We start from the raw sequence: 23823 nt of genomic DNA on the forward strand, positions 1-23823 counted from the left end.
CCTATTTTGGACGAAAATGACCGGGGAAAAAAATTAAAAACCGGAAACGGAATCCAGGTCATGAAACCGGATGCAGATGTGGGTGAAGTAAGTGGAACTCGAAAATAACATTGAATATTAAGCAGCATAGCGCAATCAGAGATTAAACAATGAACGCGCGTCCAGCGCGTCGAACGCGTCGACGGCCAACTGGACAAAGTAGCACTTGACGCGTTATCGCGTTGTCCGCAGTCAAAGAGTTAAGTCAGTAAAAGTCAGTACTTTTTCCACCACTGGCACTGTATGTAAACAGCGTTGTTCCTACTATATCAGCAGAGACGTCAGACGTACCTTCGGGCGCATCGGCGTCACAGTTCCTGGTGGTCCCAGAGGTAGAATTCCCAGGTGAAAGCCCCTCTGAAGACATCTGGCTCTAGATCAAACACACATAATATCCATAGGAGGGCATACAGGTCTGATTAGCATGGGGATAATTACACTTTTATACAGGGCGACGACATATCCTAACCCTATAGACTTAAGAAGGAAAACAATATAACAGCCAAGAACTCTACAAACCTGTTCACATAAATATGATTAGCACTGATAAGTCTTTGATGTGTTTCAATAGTTCCTAAGTGATCCTTTGGCGCACACTGTGGTTCTTAATATAAATATGCGAAACTGTGAAATGAATAGAGACGATGGACCAGCCTCGACATAGTGACGAGAAGCCCGTCAAGGATGCCTTATTGAAAGGGTCTTTTCTCTTTGCTCCAATTAAGCCAATAAGACAGGGAACGCATCTGTGTCATTTTAAGATTTCTTTGGCTATTTTTGGTCAAAAATAATCATGAAAATGTGTGCAAATCTTTGAATATATATATACACATTAGGGGTGTGCCGATACACTAATTTCACGAAACAATACAATATATGGCACTTTTTAACACATTGGGTGCCAGAGGTTTATTAAAATATTATACTTTGAGTGCCAGGATTTTTTTTAAATGTTGAACCTTTTTCAAGTAGTCACAAAATATTTTCAGTGATCACCGTCCTCACGGTGATCCCCTCATTACACACATACGGTCTCGTACAATCGGGTAATCCGTTCCATAGTTGCAGCCAGTTGAAAATTGTTAAATTAACATTGTAAAAAAAAAAAGTACACAGGAGCCGAGATACAGGTTTTTGAAGTCATAAGTTAACCAGGAGGTGGATTGGAGTCTAAATCTTGTAGGAGTGATATTTCCTGTTGCTGTGAAGGAAAAAAAAAAAAAAAAAAAAAAAATATATATATATTTTTTTTTTTTCAAAAACCGTATATATACGGTTTTGGCACCCAATGTGTTAATATGAAAATATATGGGGGGGGGGGAAGCAAATGCAAACAAATATTTCTGTTTGTTTGTTTTTCCCACAAAACGATACATCATCACAAAAACGTATCGCGATATATCGCGGGACGATATATTGGCACACCCCTAATATAAATTTTTAACTCAAATATTTGCTTCTGAGGGTCCCTGGAACAAAATATTTTCAGAGGGGGGGGGGGGGTCCGCGGACAAATACATATAATTTTGGGTGGTCCTTGACATGAAAATGTTTGAGAACCACTGATATCATAGCAACATAAATTTTTTCAACAAAAAAAAACTGTTAGGATTTAGAAGACATTTGTAGAATCCTGTTCGCACCAAATTTTCACGCTAAAAAAAATAAATGCAGATCTACAAGCTTGTGTGCCGCGCTACGAGCTTGTAGATCTGCTTTTTTTGAATAGCCAAAGTATAAAATAATGGTTTAAGTGGTTACACAGATGCGTTCCCCGGTTTTTAATGGGTTAAATAAACACACAAGCTTCTCTCTGAAAGCCCTAGCATTCACTTTTACAAGGATGTGCCTTAGACACACACACACACACACACACACTAAGGTTTGAAAGGTGACATCCATAACACAGACAGACAGGAATAGCTAGATGTGGACAGATTGAATCAAAAAGAGCCAGAAAGGCATTGATTGGTGTCCAACAGATCAGACCGGTTTGCACTCACCTGTACGAGGTATTTCTGGCTGCCATACATGACGTACTGCGGAGCGAGGCTGTAGATCATGTAGCTGGTGTGAAGAACAATCAGCAGAAGGATCATGCAGAGGAACAGAAGAGCCTGGGGACGTGTTCTTTTGGGTCTGATTTTGTATAACTGCAAAAAAAGAAAACATCAGTCAGTCTTGTTGTGTAAGTTGCATCTGTGTTCGCAAAAGAAAGTTGTCGTGCCCAGAAAACTGTACCGTATGCCATATCTTCAATGAAAAATATTGAAAACACACAGTATATTTGACATCTGCACAGAATTTAATATGCGCAGCATTGAAAAGCACAAGAAAGGAAAACTTGGCCGATTTTCAACCTAAGTCACTCAAATTATTGCGATTAACGATTTAATTGTGCTTCTGTCGTTGAACGTTATGAATAAAAATGACATTTCTGTTTGTCTTTTAGGCTTCGTAAACGAAAGTTGCACAGGGCAGATAGATATGACAAATAACATACATATTTAAAGGGATACTTCACTTTCGGCGGGGGGAAACATTTAAAAAATATATTAAAAATAAATGAAAAATCACACCCAGTGTGAAGAGAGTGGTGCCTTTCATGAGTTCATTTCATTAGTTGCTTTTTACAGACTTTGATGACTTCAAAGTATTTTTACTCATTTTAAGTACTTTAAAATGTTTTTACAGATTTGTACGTGTTTTTACTCATTTTAACATCTTTTAAGTATTTTTACTCATTTTAAGTATTTTTACTCATTTTAAGTATTTTTACTCAGTTTAGGAACTTTAAAGTATCTTTACTAATATTTAAGTATTTTTACTCACTTTAAGTATTTTTACTCATTTTAAGTATTTTTACTCAAAGGTGTGTGTGTGTGTGTGTGTGTGTGTGTGTGTGTGTGTGTGTGTGTGTGTGTGTAATTAGTGTAACTGGTTGCATCTTTGTGTTGCAATCAGCCGCAGCTGTTGAGGCTGTGCTCAAACATACAGAGAGGCCGTGCTCATACGGACACACGGACACACAGACGGACACCAGGACAAAGTCAAGCGTAGGAGTGGTTGGCACCACTCAAAAAAGTAATGGAAAATTCATGGCCCCCTCACGCATTAGAGTGTCCTACTAATGTGTGAGGGGGCCTTTATTTTGCCATAACTTCTTTCATTTTTTTTATATATATATTTTTAATGTTTATTTTATGTGAAAGTGAAGTATCCCTTTAATGACTTTAAACTTTATACTTTATACTTACACTTTATACTAGTGTAAATAGCAGATCTACAAGCTTAAAACGTGTCGTGGATGCGGCGTGTTTTGAGCTTGTAGATCTGTTATTTTTTTAAATGTCCAAAAATATATGAACATTTTAACGCGGAGACGATTATGACGATTATGCAAAAAAAATTGCTCCGCAGCCTGTGAATGATCCAAACACCGCCGAAGAAGTGTACACCCAGAGATCACGTGACCAGAACGGGGGAAAAAAGACTGTCTGCTTCCATGTCAAAGGATTTACAAAAGTAACATTTTCTCTGAATTCTGTTTTTCAAAAAACAAGCCACATTCAAACAGCCATAGCTCTGGAATGGAGGGCCAATTTGTGCGTGTAACGAGCCCCTGTCCGCGAGGATCGGGTTCACAGAGAATAATTCCATGATGTTTCAAAGGTACAGTAAAATCGCCGTTTTTCGCTGGCAAGGGTACAGTAGAAGGATGAATTAATTAATGAATTCCTGGCAGTGAATGGAGTCAACGATGGCTTCAAACGTGTTTCACGTCATCAAGTGTACAGAACATAATGGCCGAGTGGAGAAAATGCACATTAGACATAGATTATTATTTGTTTACCTCCTCCTCATCAGAAGAACATTGAGATTTAGGTTGGAAACTTGTCAAAAGTTTTCCTTTACCCACTGAGATGTTAAAGGGACAGAGGGTTCCCAAACGGTGGGTCCATTTGTATCATAAATATCCCAATGTTTTCATGAATTAAAAACAAATTCAGACATTTGTCAAAATAATTTCATAAATAAATGCCAGAAATCAAAGAAATTCCATAAATTCGAAAACGAATGTTTAAGAACTAGTGAAAATAGCCGATCTACAAGCTCACAATGCGTCGCATCGACGCATTGTGAGCTATTTTCACTAGTTTGGGTCACGGGGAAAGCTAAAAAGTTTGGGAACCACTGTATACAGGGACAGTGGGGGGGCCTTTTCCTTACCCTTATCCAGAAGAACCAGATGCCCATGTTGCGAATGCCAGCCATGGATGTGAGCACAAAGTACATGGTTATGACGGTGATCAGGATGTAGTCCAATGGGAAAACCTGTGAAATCAACAAAAGAGTGACTGAGTGAGAGAGTTCAGTAAAAAAAAATCTCCTTAGTTCAGTAAATCACACGCTAGAACAGTATTGTTAGAGGTTTTTTTATTTAATACCCCCAGGAGGTTTACATTTTCCTTTCAAATCGATCCCGCACAGGTTTTTGTGACGTTATATGTTGTCAGAATCATGACATGTTTGTGTTCGTTTATGTCATTATAATTTTTAGATTTGAGCTAAAAAGCATTATTTTAAACTTTGGCTATTCAAAAATAGCAGATATACAAGCTCAGAGCGCGGCACCGAGTGCCGTGCTATGAGCTTGTAGATCTGCTATTTTTGAAAAATCTAGAAAATGTGTGCAAATTAATATATTTATATTATTTTAAAGCGAACATTTTTAACTCAAATATTTGCTCCTGGGGGTCCCTGGAACAAAATATTTTGAGATGGGGGTCGGCGGCCAAATACATATCATTTTGGGAGTCCTTGACATGAAAAGGTTTGAGAACCACAATCCAAACCTCTACTAAAGTGCCCCTGCACTTTAAAGCGATTTTTTTTTACTCAAATCTGAGCTTCTCGGGGGTCCCTGGCACAAAATATTTTGAGATGGGGGTCAGCGGCCAAATACATCTAACTTTGGGGGTCCTTGACATGAAAAGGTTTGAGCACCACTGAGCATAGCAACATAGGATTTTCAGAAAACTGTTTAGATTTAGAATCGACCTCAGGTCTTAATGGGTTATATATATAGTATGCTGTCCTTAACATGGCGGACTTCATTCGACTGACTCTTTGTAACGTCTGTGTTCTTGCTTCAGACATGTAATCAATTCAGCTATCCAGCAGAGCAGTACCAAGTGGGGAAAAGCTGTCACTCACTTCTCAGTCTAGACCTTGCTGTAAGAAACAAAACCGTGGTGGACAGTAACAAAAAAACATGTACTTGAGTAGGGCACTTACGTAAATGTTTTGAGCATCAGTACTTTACTTGAATATTTGTATTTTTGGATACTTATGACTTTACGCTCCACTTCATTTCAAAGACAAATATTGTAGTTTTGACTCCACTACAACTACAGTATGTTTCTAGGAAGGGTACATTATGAATTGACCACTTAAGCCGTATTTCAAGTAAAAAACAGTCGATCTACAAGCCCACAATGTGTCGCAATGCAGTGTGTATTATTGAAATGCCTTTACTTGTACTTTTGAATACTTAACCCATTAAAACCGGGAAAACATATGTGTCATTTAAAATGTTTGCGTCGGCTATTAAAAAATAGCAGATACACAAGCTCGCAACGTCACAAAGCTTGTACAACTGCTATTTTTGAATTTATTTGAAAAATCTTGAACGTTTGAGAACTACTGATTTAGCAGGCATTTGTAGAATCAGGCCTCAGGTCTTAAGTATTTTTCTTAAAGCAAGCACTCCAGTACTTTAAGTCAAGTACAAGTTTGACTGAGCAACCTTCACTCGAAGTGGAGTTCATATTTGACCAGGGGGTATGTATACTTTGACTGGAGAACTGGGGTTGAGTACTTTGTCCACCACAGGAAATAAAACCTTTAAAATGTGTGTGTGTTGTTCTCTGCTGCAGTCAGAGAGTCACTGGGGCCATACTGAGACACTGTGCTGTTCAATCAGTATTCTGAGAGTCACCCAGCTCCAGTTTAGCAAGCCTTTACTTTTTACACTTTCAGTCATTTAACACTTTTTAGCCCTCATCTTTTACCCATACCGTGTCACTGTTGTCGGGTGGAAACCGTGTATGTCCAAAACCATTACTTTTTAACACATTGAGTGCCATAAACGGTCCGGACCGCTTTTGGCCCTTTTTTTTTCTTTATACGTGGGGCCCACGTGGGGCGCTCTAACGAAACTTTGGGATCATCCAAGGAGTCGCTGAGAAGGAGAGGACGGATGTGGATCCATGTCAAAAATCCTTCCGGTCGGCCGCTCCAATGTTAACACATTGGGTGCCAGAGGTTTATTAAAATATTATACGTTGAGTGCCTGCATTTCTTCCATCCACTTGCGTTATACGTTTCGTGCTGTAGAAGCCCCGACGCGGAAGTGCATGTAAACAAAGCGTGCGTGCGAGACGGCGGAGGGTCCCGACTAACGCCTGGAACAATAATATTTCTAACACGATCCTCCATTGCAGCGTGATCGCCGATCGAAAACGGCTCGTTTTCACCACATTAAAAAGAAATGGAGATATTAAGCTTTTAGTCAAGGAGATAACATTGAAAACGCCGACCGGAAGGATTTTTTACATGGAGCCAGATCCAGCCTCTTCTTCTCAGAAACTCCTTGGGTGATGTCAAAGTTTCGTTTTAGCGCCCCACGTGGCCCACATGTATAAAAATAGAATTGGGTCAAAAACGGTCCGGACCGTTTTCGGCACTTCTCGTTTGGATCCTCAAAAACGGTCCGGACCGTTTTTGGCATTCAATGTGTTAACTCCTTGACTAAAAGCTTAATATCTCCATTTCTTTTTCACGTGGTGGAAATTAGCCGTTTTCGATCGGCGATCACTCTGCAATGGAGGATTGCGTTAGAAATATTATTGTTCCAGGCGTTAGTCGGGACCCTCCGCCGTCTCGCACGCAGGCTTTGTTTACATGCACTTCCGCGTCGGGGCTTCTACAGCATGAAACATATCAACGTAAGTGGATGGAAGATATGCAGGCACTGAACGTACCCTATTTTAATAAACCTCTGGCACACAATGTGTTAAGAAATGGAAGAAAAAATTGATAAAATGAACACCTGTTCCAATGAATCCAATGTAGTTATTAGTCACAAGCTCTTGTTAATACTTATCATTGGCTAATTATTCATGAATCCCACAGACACACTTTCACTTAAAATAAAATTCCAAAATAGCAAAAATTGCATATCTACAAACTAACAACGCGGTGCATTGTGAGCTTGTCTGCTACTTTAGTGTGACACTGTAGTATGATGCAGTAGGGCATTCATTAACGGGGAAAAAAACATATGGAGATACAAGGTTTTTGGCCGATATCAACGGTATGCAGCACACTATTTATTTACTTTTACTTTGTTTATTTGTCATGGAAAACACAAATATATATTGTTACATGCTACAAGAAAAACTAAAACATTCATTTTGCACCCCCCTCCAGCGATTAAAAAAAAATAGCAGATCTACAAGCTCATAGCACGGCACTCGGTGCCGCGCTATGAGCTTGTAGATCTTCTATTTTTGAAAAGCCAAAGTATACAATAATGGTTGAAGTGGTTAAAATGATTGTGACTCTATAGTAACTTATTTAGCTGGGGACCCTCTGGTATCCTCCCAAGGACCCCTTGGGGTCCCCGGACCCCACTTTGAGAACCAATGTTCTAGACTGACTTTTGTACAAGGTTGACATGTTGGCCTGAGGGTGGCACTAGACTTTTCTCCAGTTAGGACTCTTCCTCCAGGGAGTCATGAATGCATGCAGTAACTTTCATGGTTATCCACTAGGGGTGGGACGATATGGGTACCTCACGATACGATATGTATCACGATATTAGGCCCACGATAACAATATATATCACGATATCTGAAAATGCCGATATATTGCGATATCACGATATATTGCATGAAATTTCACCAACGATATATCACGATATCTGAAAATATCGATATATTGCGATATCACGATATATTGCATGAAAATTCACCAACGATATATCACGATAGTCCTTGTATTCAATTCATAAACACATAAAATAGAACCAAACAGTTCAAAATCATCATTACACAAATACAGAGTAGGAAAAACAACGTATCACAAACTTAAAAAAAAAAAAAAAAAAAAAAAAAAAATCATTTTTTTTTTTTTTTTTTTTTTTTTAATATCGATATTTTTCGGGAGGATATCGATTATTTATCGCGGGAGAAAGTATCGCGATATATCGATATATCGATATATCGTCCCACCCCTATTATCCACCCACTAGAATTTGCGATCTCGTATGAAAGTGGAAAGTTTGGCCATAAGGGCGGTGCTAGAGGCAAGGTCACGGGATCTCACCAAAGCCAGGAGGGGCCATCTTCTGGAGTCAATGAAGCTGTACAGAACATTTCAAGTCAAGCCAGCCAGTAGTGCTGCTCGTGATACAATACTGTATGTAGTTTGGAACCAAAGTGTTGGACAGATTCCAACTCAATGGACTGACCAACAAAGGCTGCCTTAGGGCCTCACTGTTAGCAGAGCAAAAATTTTACATGATCCCACTACAAAAAATACAAATAATAAATATCTACAAGCTAATAACAAATGTTCCTTTTTTTTTTTAAATGCACTTAACCCATTTAGGGTGGGAACCCTTATTTGTAACTATTCCTTTCAGTATTTAGCAACATACATTTTTTGTAATTTTTGAATAAATATTTGAAGTTTTTCCAGAAAAGATCTAAATGGTTTAACATACAGTGCTTCTGTGCAATTTCTTTTTTTGCTCACTGGAAATTATCAGGTGACCATACAGTATGTATTTAAGATGGTATCTCCATTTAGTCTGAAGAAGAGAAGGGCTCCAGATGTCACGGTTGGATGTACTAATAAAATAGTGTGCCGACCTTCCGTTTATCTTTTATGTTTGGTCTCTTTGGGTCCAGCACCTGCCTGTAATGGTTGGTGGATTTGTGCGACTTGTGTGAGATTGTCATTATCAACGTTTTATGGAGAATGAGTACCTATATTGAAGAACACAGGTACTTTAATTTTCGTACAGTATAATTAAATACATTGGGAAGACACCAAACAATACAGCTTTTATAATATAAAACTGGAACAGGTGCGCGTCTTTGACCGTGAAATAAAGAAGATGGTTAACAGAGTTCAGTCTTGCAACATTTATTTCACAGTGCTGCTTCTTTCCACCTTAGTGGATTATTTTCATTAGAATACAGCTTTTATAGTATGCTTCATTGTAGTAATATGACTACTTTTTGCCATTAAAATACAAAATTATTTTCTTGGATGTACTTCAAGGAAATCAAAAGTGAATGTGTGATTCCAGGACAGATGTCAAGGTAAAACTCACAGGTTGCAGAGCCAACAGGAGTTCATTCAGTGGATTGGTGAGGTTGGTGCCAAATATGATGAAGCCAGAGCTGATGCCAGCAGAATGGAGGGCCTTATCCAAACTGAAACGACACAAACCACAACACTATGAAAAAGAAAACTAATAAAATAATAATTTTCAAAAATGTTCCAAAACAGCGGATCTACAAGCTCATAATGCGATGCGTTGAGAGCTTGTAGTTCTACTATTATTGCTATTTTTAACAATCTTTGACACATTTTTTAAGTATAAAATAAGGCATAAGTGATTAAAACCAGGAAAGACGATATCTTTGCTATATCATGACATTATGATATGCAAAAGCCCATTTGATAAGTATTCTCGTTTCACTATATACAGTACTGCACAGCCTTCATTACAATAATTATATTATCACACATTAGTACATGACAGTATACATAATAACTTACTTTGAGATGAAAAGGGCAACAGAGAACAGAAGTGCCACCAGGATGAAGAAAACGCCCAATATTATCTGAAACGGGAATACATCAAATCAAAAACAGTGATATTTATGCATAAACGTATGTACATACGAATATGTACAGTATATATATATACACTCCATTCAAACCCCAACAGGGGTACAGGAACATGCTGCTTAAGGCGTGGACTGGGCCTGTAAATGGAACCTTTTGGGTCATGTCATATTTTGTCAAGGCAGGACCATATGGCTTGGCTTGGGCTTAGACTGGCACCGTCGCCCATAAGGTGGCAGGGGAAAACGGTGGCAGAGCCCAGACCAGGGCCTGAAGCAGGCAGGAAGCAAACAGAGGGAGGTGTGTGTGTGTGTGTGTGTGTGTGTGTGTGTGTGTGTGTGTGGAGGGGGGGGGGGGGGGTTTGGCAAATGCTGCAGCAGCCCAAAGGCCCATACACATTTACCACATGAACCCTAGCGTCACGATTCTTGGCATGTCATAAAATAATAGGGGAATATTCTGCGAAAATGGCCGATCTACAAAAGTGCTATTTTCGGCAAAGAGATTTTGTGAAGAGGGGAAAAAAGGAGTGGGTCGAGGATAGACCCTCTGGCGGACAACGGTCAATGAATTATATAAATGGTTCAACTGGAGATTTAAAAAAAAAAACATTTTAATTAACATTCCCAGTGATATTGTGCACCTATTTAAATCTTAAGACCTGAGGTCGATTCTACAAATGTCTTCTAAATCCCAACAGTATTCTGAAAAAACATATGTTTCTATATCAGTGGTGCTCAAACTTTTTCATGTCAAGGACCCCCAAAATTACATGTATTTGGCCGCCGACCCCCATCTCAAAATATGTTTTTCCATGGACCCCCAGAAGCAAAGATTTTAGTTAAAAATGTTCGCCTTAAAACAATATATATTCAAATATTTGCACACATTTTCATAATTTTTCAAAAATAGCAGATCTACAAGCTCATAGCGCGGCACTCGGTGAGCTATGAGCTTGGATATCTGCTATTTTTGAATAGCCAAAGTGTAAAATTATACTTTTTAGCTCAAATAAAAAAATGACACAGATGCGTTCCAGGTCTTAAAGGGTTAACAATACATGGCAAACAAAACGAAAAGAACAGTTCACCTAATCGTGTTTTCTTCACGAGAAACAAAATATGATGAATGCTTTACATACATAGGCTTGAACCAACCAATAATATCACAACATCTATCCATCAATCTTCAACTGTAATTCTCTGCATTTGTTATGAAACGCCCGCTTTTCAATGTAAAATTCCTCCCAATGTTACGTATGACCCGCCTGCCTATCGCGTTTCACTCAGAAATACATCTCGATATATGGAAGTTAGAGACACTCTCGAAATGCCGTTTCACCTGGACTTTAACCCATTGAATCCGGGAACGCAAATACAAATGTCTTCTAAAAAAAAGAAGACATTTGTGGTTTAAAAAAAAAACAGGTTTCTGAAAAACGTATGTTTCTATATCAGTGGTTCTCAAACTTTTTCATGTCAAGGACCCCCTAAAATGATATGTATTTGGCTGCCGACCCTCATATAAAAATATTTAGTTCCAGGGACCCCCAGAAGCAAAGATTTGAGTTAAAAATGTTTGCTTTAAAAAATATATATTCAAAGATTTGCACACATTTTCAAGATTTTTCCAAAAATCTTGAATATCTGCTATTTTTGAATAGCCAAAGTATAAAATAATGGGTTATAGCTAAAATGCTAAAATGACACAGTATGCGATCCCGGATTGAATGGCTTAAGTCTGTCTGAATTGTCTCTTTTCACCTACAGGGAAAAACCAAACAGGCAGAGCAGTGCAAATACATGTCCTTCTCTCCACCCACACAGGAACACCATGAGAAGTGACTGACTGACTTTTGTTTTAGATTTTTTTTTCCACTGACTGATAGAAACCTATATTTGTGCTCTGCACAAAAATCGAGCTGCCTTGGCAAACCAACAACCAAAGACTTGTATGCCACTGGTTACCCAACATTTTTTGGTTCAGGGCCCACTTGGAAATCTCAAAAATCTCCACCCAGTGCCAATTGCCTATGTAATCCTGGGCGCTACTCTCCCTCTGCCAGCCTGGGGAGCTCATGAGCTCATGCCTCCTTCGATGCATGAGGAGTGAGCAAGCCGCTTCTTATCACCTGACAGGGGGGAGTTTCCCCGGTAGGACGGTAGCGAGTGGAAGGAACACATTATTCGAACCAGTTCCTTTCCCCTCCGTCAGGCGCCCCGGATGACCAGGGGGAGGGCAGTATAGAGACCAGGATTACTGCATGTTTTTGTGTGAGGGTACCTACCCTAGGGGACACGGGGAGAACATGCAAACTCCACACAGAAAGGCCCTTTCGCCAACCCCACCTAGGGTATGGGCACTGATGACGCGGAGGACAGGACACACCCACAGCGTCCCCGGCGGGAATCGAACCCAGAGCACGTTTGATTTATTGATCAATCAATCGATTGCGTTTCAGCTTGGATCAATGGAACTAGAGTAGTATGCTTTAAGTTCTTATCTATCAGCATCACAATGAAAACTCTGACTCACACGGTTTTAAAGAAGAAACACCTTAATATAATGTCTTAGTATAATTACTGCTGTATGCCACTGGTGTAATTTGCAGAATTTAGCATTCAATACTATGCGTGGTTCCACTTCCAACATTGTCACGCAGTACTATTCTTGACGGTGGAGCAGTAAAACCAGGGATATTAGCTGCCCATTATTTAAGACCTTCAGCTAAGAGGTACAGCAAATTAATTGGCAAACGCAGAACAATTAATCACGTGAAATCAATCGAGCTCTACCGCTGGGGTCGCTCCTGAACCTTTATTAATCCCCGGGTACTAAGTGGTGGTGATAAAATAATACACGCCATCATCTGCAAATACATTTCAACAACGTGATGAAATAAAGGATGTGCTGTGAAATGGTCCTTTTTGTACATTTAAAAAAAAAAAAAGGTCCCTATTTGTCCGATGTGACAAATATGGATGTTAACAATTCATCTATAATCGATTAACTACTGTTAAGAATTTAGTCAATTAAAGTTATTGGGGCTAGTGAAAGTTACAGGTATGGTGTGATATCAAAGTTTAGTTCAGATTATGGTAAACTCAAAGTGAGTTTACCATAATCACAGTAATCCTTAATCATATTCCATCATATTCAAGGGCTTTTGGAGAGAAATGAGACAAGACTCCATAGAGCACTGCAGAGGGGAGGTGTGTGTGTCTGTCTGTCACCGCGACGCATTGTGAGCTTGTAGATCTGTTATTTTCAAATATTTTAGTACTTTTACTTTTGGTACTTTAAGTACATTTTGATACCAATACTTTTACTCAAGTGCATTTTGAATTCCGGACTTCTACAGAGTACTTCCACATTGCAGTATTGATACTTTTACTTAACCCATTAAGACCTGGAACTGTGTAATTTTTTGATTTGAGCTAAAAAAGCATTATTTTACACTAACTTTGGCTATTCAAAAATAGCAGATATACAAGCTCATAGCGCGGCACCGAGTGCCGCGCTACGAGCTTGTAGATCTGCTATTTTTGAAAAATCGTGAAAATGTGTGCAAATCTTTGAATATAAATACTTTTAAAGCGAATATTTATAACTCAAATCTTTGCTTCTGGAACAAAATATGTTGATGGGGGTCTGCGGCCAAAAACATAATTTTGGGGGTCCTTGACATGAAAAAGATTGAGCACCACTGACATAGAAACATAAGTTTTTCAGAAAACTGTTGAGATTTAGGAGACATGTAGAATCGGCTTCAGGTCTCAATGGGTTAAGTAAAACATTTGAGTATCATTTTCCCACCACTGGAAAAAAAAACACGTAGCAAATCAGCTAACAGTGACACGTTGGTTTTTGCGGTGACTGATCCGCTATAGCTAGCTTGCTGTGGGGCTGACATGAAAGCCAGCAGCCGGTGGCAATGAGAGAAGCCACCGCCGCTGCCGTTCGTTCCCCCGCCGTTCAGCTTATCACTCCTCACTGGTGTCTGAGTATACAGTAAATAAATCTCCCATCTCATTACTGTGTAAATTGCAGTCCGGGCGCCGTCATTAGCAGGCCCCCCCGTGGATAAAAGGCACACTGTTAGAGATAGTGGTTTTACATGTCATTAGAGGTCCCCGCAGTGCCGTAAACCACCAGAAAAAAATGAGTGGCGGTGGGGGGCTCGACGCGTGGACCAATGAGAGCGATGTTCGGAACACGCCGTCCTATGAACACGCCGTATGATCTATGATGAATGGTTTTTCTTTTTTAACCCGTTAAGACCCGAGTCCGATTCTATGAAATGTCTTATAAATCCTTACGGTTTTCTGGAAAAAAAACCTATGTTTCTATGTCAGTGGTTCTCAATCTTTTTCATGTCAAGGACCCCCAAAATTATATGTATTTGGCCGCGGACCCCCATCTCAAAATATGTTGTTCCAGGGACCCCCAGAAGCAAAATTTGAGTTAAAAATGTTCGCTTCAAAAATATATATATTCAAAGATTTGCACACATTTTCACGATTTTTCAAAAATAGCAGATCTACAAGCTCGTAGCGCGGCACTCGCGCTACAAGCTTGTATATCTGCTATTTTTAAATAGCCAACGTATGAAATAATGGTTTAAGTGGTTACACAGATGCGTTCTCGGTTTGAATGGCTTAAAGAGCAGCCAATTATTTTTAACCCGCTTTTTTTTCCTCTCGATTTAGTCGTTATGCCAATGAGTCCTCCCCCACACACATTTCTGTGTGGGTGCCACTGTGGTCCATCAACCGTACTGGCTCACCTGCCAGCGAGGAGCCCTCCCCGCTCCCGACTTCCCTCCCGTGAACCAGTGGTGTCAAAAGTACTCCAATGTAGAAATACTCTGTTACAAGTAAAAGTCAGCAAAATGTACTTGAGTAAAAGTACAAAAGTATTGGTGTCAAAATGAACTTAAAAGTACCAAAAGTAGAAAGTGCTCATCATGCAGAATGTCCCTCTTCACAGGTTTTCAAATGTATAAAAATCTTTTGAAAATATCAGATCTACATGCTCACAATGTGTCGCGATGCGACGCATTGTGAGCTTGTAGATCGGCTATTTTTTAAATGGCCGAAATGGCTTTAGTGGGTAATGTATGTTTTGTAATAACAATCAAAATCTACAAAGTAACTACTAGTAACCAAAGTTTTCAAATAATTGTAGTGGAGTAAAAGTATAACATTTGCCTCTGAAATGTAGTGGAGTAGAAGTAAAAGTACTGAAAATTGGAAGTACTCCAGCAAAGCTAAAAAATACCCCAAAATCAGCCACTCAATCACTATATGATGCAACTAGCATGATGCAACTAGCATGACGCATACCTACTTCTATGAGAATGAATATGGGAGCTTTCTACCGTGTTTTACCACGGTTCTCCGTTTACTACTCACTATGGGATATCAGCGCCCTCAGGCGATGAGACAGAGCAACACACACGCTCCCGGTGCCAATACTGATTGGCTAAGGGTATGTCACGAGTCCGGAAGACCCGGGAGTATAAAGCTCCCTCGTGACGTAGGCTCTTCCTCTTTTCTCCACTCTGCAAGCGAATGCGCAGAAATTCACACACAACAAAGCAAGGAAATTTTCAACTTTAACCCAATGCGGGAATACGGAGTATATCCCCACGGGAAAATCCTTGCAAATAAGTTTTCTCCCGGAACTTATTAAGTATTTATTTATTTACCTATCCTCTCAGTTTTCCTTATTTCTTGGTCTGTTCTGGAAAAGCCGGTTAGCTGAAAAAGCCGGTTAGCTGCTAACACCGGTTAGCAGCTACTAGCTCATTCATTCATTCAGTGGCTAGGCTAATACTAGCAGCTACTAGGCTACGCTACTGGCTAGGCTTTAGCCTGTTGTTTTCCCAGACCGAGGACCAAGATGGAACCACCGAGGAGTTGCGGGGTCGTGGAATGCGACCCCCTCATCGCCGCAGACGACCCCCACCGCGTCTTCTTCCACTGCTTGGGGGTCGATCACGCGTTCTGCGCCAGGACCCACCCGGGTGAGACAGATGCGTGCCCTAACTGCACAAGGTTAACCGTTTCTCAACTTGACGCTCGGCTCGTCAGGGCTAGGACCCTGGTCGGCTGGACTAGACGAGATAACGGTGAGACCGCCATCGCCACCGGACCGGGGACCCCAGTCGGGCAGCACGAGCGGCCCCCCGGCTCATGGGACCCCCACCGGTGCCGATGCCAAGACTAGAGCGTCAAGCGTCCACGACGCTGACGCCACCTCCCGCCGCTGCTGCTGCGATGGGGGCTTGTCCCCACCGCAGCATGCTAGCAGCGGCCCTCCCTCCCCCCTGCCAGCGAGGAGTCGATGGCTCTTCACGATGACGACATGGCGGAGGACGGGGAAGATTTCCTGGAGCTCCCGTCGTACCAGGACACCCAGGAGGTGTCCACGACGAGCCCCGGACGGGGAGAACCTCCCGCAGCCACCGAGGAAGAGATCCTCGAACCTGTGGCGGCTGGTTTCAACGAATGGCTAGCCTCACTAAGCAACAGGTTGTTAGCAGCGCTGTTCTAGCTTAGCTTGCTAGGACAACACCAGCTCGTTAGCCTCTTCAGAGCCGGCGTCTGTACCACGAAGAACGAGGCTACAATCGGGTGCTTTGAGACGCATAAAGGGTTTTCATAAGAGTATGTTGAACTGTTTATGCTGTTTCCACTGTTCTGTGTTTTATTCTGTTCCATTAAATTTTCCCAAAATACACAAGCACACTATCCAGCCCCGGTCAGGAGGTCACGACGCTAGGGGTCCCTGGGGGTCCCCGGGCGTCGATGCCCTCCTCTATAAGCCCATTGTGCCTATCAGGCCTGCCTTCACAGCATGATAGACAATAATGGGATACTTCTCTGCCTGTTTTCGACAACTGTCGGGGTGCATCGATGCATAGGGATCACTAGGTGGTCCCCGTGTTGATAACCACCCCTTATAAGCCCAAAGCGCTTGGAAAGTCCCTTGGTGACTTTCCAAACGCTGCTGGGATGAATACTGTGCATGATATGAACAAGACAAAGGTAATAAACCCATTGCTAATTCTATATGCCAGTGTACATGGGTCACGCCAAAAAATTTCCAATTCTACCATCCATCCGGCAGAGGGCGCCAGAGGCCCACTGTGGGAAGGAAGGTTTGCAAGATGGCGGCGCGGGTCGAAGGTCACCCCAATATTTACAACCTGCCAAGCACCGTGTCACGCCAGCCTCTGGAGGGCGACAGAGTGCTTCCTTCGGTGGAGGTGGCTCCGTCGCTTCCTTTAGCCAGGCCAAGAAGCCTAGACAAGATGGCGACGGACTTTGTAAACACAAGGGAGCAGCGTGGAATGCTTCCGTACTCAGTCACGTGACCCCCACGCTTGCACGGGCCCCGTGGGTTAGGTGTCGACGTCACCTGTTTCCATGGAAACGGATGTCAACGTCTCTTCACTCTTGGTGAGTTAGCCGTGACTATTACTAGCTATGGTATGCTAGGTTGGCATAGCCTCCAGTCAGGATGCTGTTGTTTTCACTTAGTGGCTGACTAGCCTCACTAACATCGACACAGTTAAAGAGCAGTGTTGTTTTGGTGCAGTGCTTAGACAGTCCCCTAAAACAACACGTGGTGGCCATAGCTCTCCTTCGTTCTTGGTTAGCCAAACAACTACAGGTAGCAGCTAAAGGCTAAAGGCGACCTGTAGCTAGGCTAGACTAGACCAGGCTAAGCTTACAGGCTAAGCTAGTTAGCCCTTTGTCTACACTACCACGATGGAGGCTCAGGTTCACTGGGTGCCTTGAGACAATTAAACATAAAGGGTTTTCATAAGAGTATGTTAAACTGTTTATGTTGTTTTACACTGTCTTTGTGCTTTATTTTGTTGCATTAAAAATGTACTAAAATACACAAGCACATTATCCAGCCCCGGCCAGGAGGTCACGACGCTAGGGGTCCCAGGGGGTCCCTGGGCGTCGAAGGCCTCCTTTTATGAGCCCATAGAGTCAGGCTGATGTTGTTTCACTTAGCGGCTGACTAGCCTCACTAACATCGACACAGTTAAAGAGCAGTGTTGTTTTGGTGCAGCGCTTAGCCAGTCCCCTAAAACAACGCTGCGGTGGGCATAGCTCTCCTTCGTTCTTGGTTAGCCAAACAGCTACAGGTAGCAGCTAAAGGCTAAAAGCGACCTGTAGCTAGGCTAGACTAGACCAGGCTAAGCTTACAAACTAAGCTAGTTAGCCCTTTGTCTACACTACCACGATGGAGGCTCAGGTTCACTGAGTGCTTTGAGACACACATAAAAGGTTTTCATAAGAGTATGTTAAACTTTTTATGTTGTTTTACACTGTCTCTGTGCTTTATTTTGTTCCTTTAAAATGTCTTAAAATACACAAGCACGTAATCCGGCCCCGGTCAGGAGGTCACGACGCTAGGGGTCCCAGGGGGTCCCTGGGCGTCGATGGCCTCCTCTATGAGCCCTTTGTGCCTGACAGGCCTGTTTCACAGCATGGCAGACACTAACGGTCTCTAATGGACGCCACAGTACGAGTCCGCTGGACCACGTGGCGACGTCATCGGTCCCCGTGGAAATGTGCACGTTGCCCACGGGACTGATAACAGCAGCGCCCCCTCCCGACTCGCTCGCTCGGTGAGCAGCTTTTGGGAGGGTTGCAATCCGAATCTGTTTTTATCCCAGTACATCAGCGTTGCACTGTGTTTACTGGTTAAGCTCAGTACGGCAGTGACACACTGTGGTTGTACTGGCCAGGCTCCCCTGAACAACAACAACACATTGTGGTTGAACTGGTGTGTTTTCCACATGCCTTGTGTTACTTCCTATGTCAGACGAGTGTGTCTCTCTCATGCGGAAGATAAAAGCAGCCACGACTCTAAGAGAGAAGGTTCTCTCTCTCTCTCTTGAGCATGAGCGTTACCAGAGAAATATCTACGAATCAGAACCGACTGGGTTTCTGTTCAAAGCTTTTTCTGGTGAGAAAAAGGGGGGGGGGGGCGTACGGCCCTTTCTGAATCTGAAGGGCCTCAACAAGTATCCATTTCTTGGTTGACGACCGTAAAAGCTGTTGCAAAACGGTACATCAGGGGCACTGATGGGCGGGCATCAACCTCTAGGTTGCTTGCCTCCACGTTCCAGTCTGGCCTCCACACAGAGAATTCCTGCACTTCGGCTACAAAGGGGAGTGTACGAGTACACGGTTTTTCCCTTTGGTATGTCATTGAGCCTGCGAGTGCTCGTGCAGTGTACCAATGCGGCCATAGCTCCACTGCGGCGACAGGGGATCGGTCTGTCGACTTAACTTCGACGACTGGTTAATTGCTGGCTCAGAGGAGGAGGTGGCACGGCACACGGCCGTGGCCCTCTCCCACCTGACGTCGCTATGTTCACAATCAACGTCCAGAAGAGCGTTCTGGTTCCATCTCAGCGGACCACCTTCTGGGGGATCTCGCTGGACTCGAACACGCTCAGAACGCGGCTGTCCAAGGGCAGGTTTGACAGCGTCTTAGCTTGTGTGAGGTCTTTTCGCGTAGGGCGTCAAGTCACTTACAAACTAAGCATGCAGGCGGTGAGTCTCATGGCTTCAGTCATTCACCTAATCCGCTTGGGCAGGTTCTACATGAGACCTGTATAGAGGTGGCAGCGGGCTCTTCGGATCCCACTCACCTCAGGCTTTCAGCAAGTGGTGGTGTTTACAGGGTGTCGTGGAGACACTCGGATCGTGGTCGCAGGTGGCTTTTCTGTCCCAGGGGGTCAGTATAGGCGCTGTGATATCACAGAAGGTCATCACCACGGACGCCAGCCTCACGGGGTTTTTCCTCGCTCTCAAACAGTTCGGTGCTCGGTTTCCGGGTTGTTCTGTCTCAATCAGAACATACAACACCGCGACCATGTGCTATGTCAACAAGCAGGAAGGTTTGGCCTCCCTGGTGTTGGACGGATTGGCGTGCGAGATGGCGCTGTGATGCGACTCACGTCTCGCGTCCATTCAGGCGTTCCAGGTGCCGAGCCTCCTGAACGAACTGCTTTGTGCTTTCCCACCAATAGAGCTGATCCTCCCCATGTGGGGGAGGGTCAGGCTCCGAGGGTTGTTGATGTTGCTGGTGGCCCCAGCATGGGACACGTAGAGGTCAGGAGATAAGCTCCTCTCCTTCACGACGTGCCTTGGGCCCTCCTTGTCGGCAGGGACTTGCTGCGGCAGGGAGGGGGGACGCCCTCAGGACCTAGACCTATGGGTCTGGCCCATGAGAGGGTGAATTTGAGCTCGTGTGGCCTTCCCCCTGACGTGATGGCTACCATCCAGGGCGCAAGGGCCGTGTCCACGAGGAATGCTTACGAGGTCAGATGGGGGTTGGAACAGTCACCAGTGGTGGTGGCTTTCCAGGCCTCGATGTGTAGCATTCTTACTTTCTGCAGGGAAGGCTAAATCAGGGTTTATCCTTCTCGACGGTGAAAGTGTATTTGGCTGCCATTTCGGCTTGCCACCTAGGTTTCGACGATGGCAAGACGGTGGGTCAGCATAACTTCGTGCGCCGATTTATGAACGGCGCCAGAAGGGCTAGACCGGTCAACAGGCCACTGTTCCCAGTCTGGGAGTTGACGGTGGTGCTGGAGGCACTGTGCCGTCACCCGTTCGAGCCTTTTGAGTCTATGGACCTGAAGGTCATTAGTCTAAAAACGGTCCTTTTGGTGGCCCTGTCCACGGCTAAACGGGTCAGTGACTTGCATGCGCTCTCGGTGAGCCCGGAGTGCATGAATTTTCTGAACAACGACAGGAAGGTTTTGCTTAAACCAAACCTGGCGTTCGTTACAAAGACCGGGGTGGTGGCCCCAGATCCGGTTGAATTGGTGGCTTTTCATCCGCCTCCCTTCGCTTCGGCGGAGGACAGGCGGTTACATTGCCTCTGCCCGGTGAGAGCTTGAAGCTCTATTGCCAGAGGACGGCGGCCAGTCGCTCATCGACACAACTCTTTGTCTCTTTTGGCGTGGGGGTTCAGAGGAAGGCGGTCACCAAAGCGACGCTTTCTAGATGGATCCGTGATGCCATTAAGCTGGCTTATGTGAGTAGTGGTGTCCCTGTCCCGGGGGGTCTGAGGGCCCACTCTACTAGAGGCATGGCTACGTCCTGGACTCTCTACAAGGGAGCTTCGATCCAGGAGATTTGTGCGGCTGCAAATTGGTCGTCGCCGTCGACTTTTGCGGCCTTTTACAGTCTGGACGTGGCGGCGTCATCAATGGCGCACGCTGTCCTGGGTGTGGCTGCTGCCTCCAGGTCAGTGGAGGATAGGGAGTAGGCTTGGGGCCTTTTCTCCATATCTTCCGACTTCCTCTTTAGGTTTCCTTGGGACCAGCAGGGCTGTGTCTTGGGGATAGGGCCCTGCTCCTCATTATTATGAGGTGGACTGTGTCTGCCTGTTAGTAAATAGGGCAGACTCTAGAGTCTGTCAGGGCCTACTCTTGTTATCTATCCCGCACCCCAGCCCGGTGGGCTGGGGGGGCGCCCAGGGGCCGTGAGGTCGTGGACCTATGGCCTGGGGGTCTTAGGTCACGTCCGGGGGGGACGTGACCTAGGAGCTGAGGGGCGTGCGGGGTTGTCAGGGTTGTGTGGCTCATTACCTCAAGGGGGGTTTATGAATCCCATAGTGAGTAGTAAACGGAGAACCGTGGTAAAACTAGAGGTTACGAATGTAACCCCGGTTTTAGTAGGTTCGGAGTTTACTACTCACCAGACACCCCTTTCTGTGCGCATTTGGCATGCAGAGAGGAGAATGTTAAGAGGAAGAGCCTACGTCACGAGGGAGCTTTATACTCCCGGGTCTTCCGGACTCGTGACATACCCTTAGCCAATCAGTATTGGCACCGGGAGCGTGTGTGTTGCTCTGTCTCATCGCCTGAGGGCGCTGATATCCCATAGTGAGTAGTAAACTCCGAACCTACTAAAACCGGGGTTACATTCGTAACCTCTAGTTTCTTTTGATAGGGAGAACTAATGAATGGCAGCTTAAAAAGGACCTCAGATATTCCTCCACACGAACACTGCGTGGGCGCTCCCTTCTTGACTTTTAAGAATTCTGTTTAGTTTCCCAGTCAAAAGTCAAAGGGAAAGCAATTTAACTCAAATGTCCACCGTCATTACAACAGAGCACTAGCTGTTAAACAGCTTAATGGCACATTAATGACTGCTATTTAAATACGGCCGCTTGGCATCAGGTGGTCATAGTTTTTTTTTTCTTGATTTACTTTAATACAGTGGTGTAAAGTAACTAAGTACATTTACTCAAGTACTGTACTTAAGTACAATTTTGAGGTATTTTTTACTTTCTTGGAGTATTTCCAGTTTTCAGTACTTTTACTTCTACTCCACTACATACAGTATCAGAGGCAAATATTGTACTACTCCACTACAATTATTTGAAAACTTGAGTTACTAGATACTTTTTTTACTTTGATTATTATCGCAAAACACACTAACCACTTCAGCCCTATATACATTTTGGCCAAACTATGCACTACACAATGAGTACTCTTACTTTTGTACTTTAAGTATATTTTGATACCAATACTTTTGCAGTTTTACTCAAGTACATATTGAAATCTGGGCTTTCACTTGTAACAGAGTATTTCTATATTGCAGTATTAATACTTTTTACTTAAGTAAAACATGTTTGTACTTTTTCCACCACTGCTTAAACACATTCCTACGAAACTCTAAATGTGATGACAATCTCTCCATTTCCACATAATTACATAACGTTTCATGACATTTCACTTACAGTATACTGCTTCAGAACGAAAGCTGAACTAGCCAGACTTGTTATGATGCAGGGATATGCTATAGTGCAGTGGTTCTCACACTTTCTCATGCCAAATTGACACTTTTTAGCCCGCGGACCCCCATTTGAAAAGATAGGCCACTAAGGCCAGGGACCCCCATAAGAGAAGATTTTTTTTACAGCTCTAGCAGTGTTTGTCAACCATTTGAATTCCAAGGACCCCCAGTTTGACACACATTAGGCTACGGACCCCCATGTAATGACATTTCTATATCTGGGACCCCAATTTATATTGTAAAATACATTTTAATTTAACTCTGAGAGTGTACAAATGCGGGTCCATTTGGTTCCATTTGTACACTCTCAGAGTTACAGACCCATAAGGGTCCATTTGGTTCCTAACTACCGGTATCCATCATTTAGCTGGGGACCCCCTGGAACTCCCTCAAGGACCCCTGGGGGTCCCCGGACCCCACTTTGAGAACTAATGCTATAGTGTAGTCGTTGTGTGGCCTCGGGTAGCCAGACGATCAGAGATGTCCGCCTAATGATACGTCTGGTGACACGTACAATCAATTGAAGCGTCAAAGTCAATATATGGGCTAGAACGTCATTGAATAGCCTCCGCTGACAAACCTACGCCCATTGCTTTGAAAACCAATTCTGATATTACAGTATACCAATATGGACTGCCCTCCAAGTTCAAAGCAGATATTTTTTTTATCTACATTTTCGTTGCCCCTATGCTGAATTTAGATGTCACCAGATGTATCAGCGGGCGGAGATCTCCGATCATCTGCCTACACAACACTACTGTGTGACAACATACAATCTGGGAACCCATCGCCAAATGAAAAGGAAAAACAGCGCCCTCTGCTGTTTTTTTATTATTTCACTTGGGGGGGCTAAATGGAGCACCCGTGCGAAAGGAAACCAGGGTTTTGGTCTGCCTTCAGCCTTTCACTTCCGGTTGGTGCGACTATGTTTTCATTCCCACTAACAATATTTCTACACGGAACACTAACACCACTTCTCCCAGAGAACATGGACCGTTTTGGTTATAAG

The 23823-nt window shown here is 43.4% G+C and overlaps 1 protein-coding gene across 1 annotated transcript in view; it reads right to left on the reverse strand.

Annotated features, from left to right (window-relative positions):
* lmbrd1 (LMBR1 domain containing 1) overlaps positions 1 to 23823 on the reverse strand; it is a 170812-nt gene that overhangs the window by 37333 nt on the left and 109656 nt on the right. Inside the window, exons 10-14 of the mRNA XM_080448670.1 lie at positions 9898 to 9962; positions 9446 to 9548; positions 4270 to 4374; positions 2043 to 2192; positions 331 to 412 (exon numbers count right to left, since the gene is read on the reverse strand). Of these exons, the coding sequence (XP_080304796.1) occupies positions 331 to 412; positions 2043 to 2192; positions 4270 to 4374; positions 9446 to 9548; positions 9898 to 9962 (505 nt within the window). The remainder of the gene's footprint in view (positions 1 to 330; positions 413 to 2042; positions 2193 to 4269; positions 4375 to 9445; positions 9549 to 9897; positions 9963 to 23823) is intronic.

This window comes from Gymnoscopelus braueri (assembly GCF_963280865.1).
Source record: "Gymnoscopelus braueri genome assembly, chromosome: 14".
NCBI lineage: Eukaryota > Metazoa > Chordata > Actinopteri > Myctophiformes > Myctophidae > Gymnoscopelus > Gymnoscopelus braueri.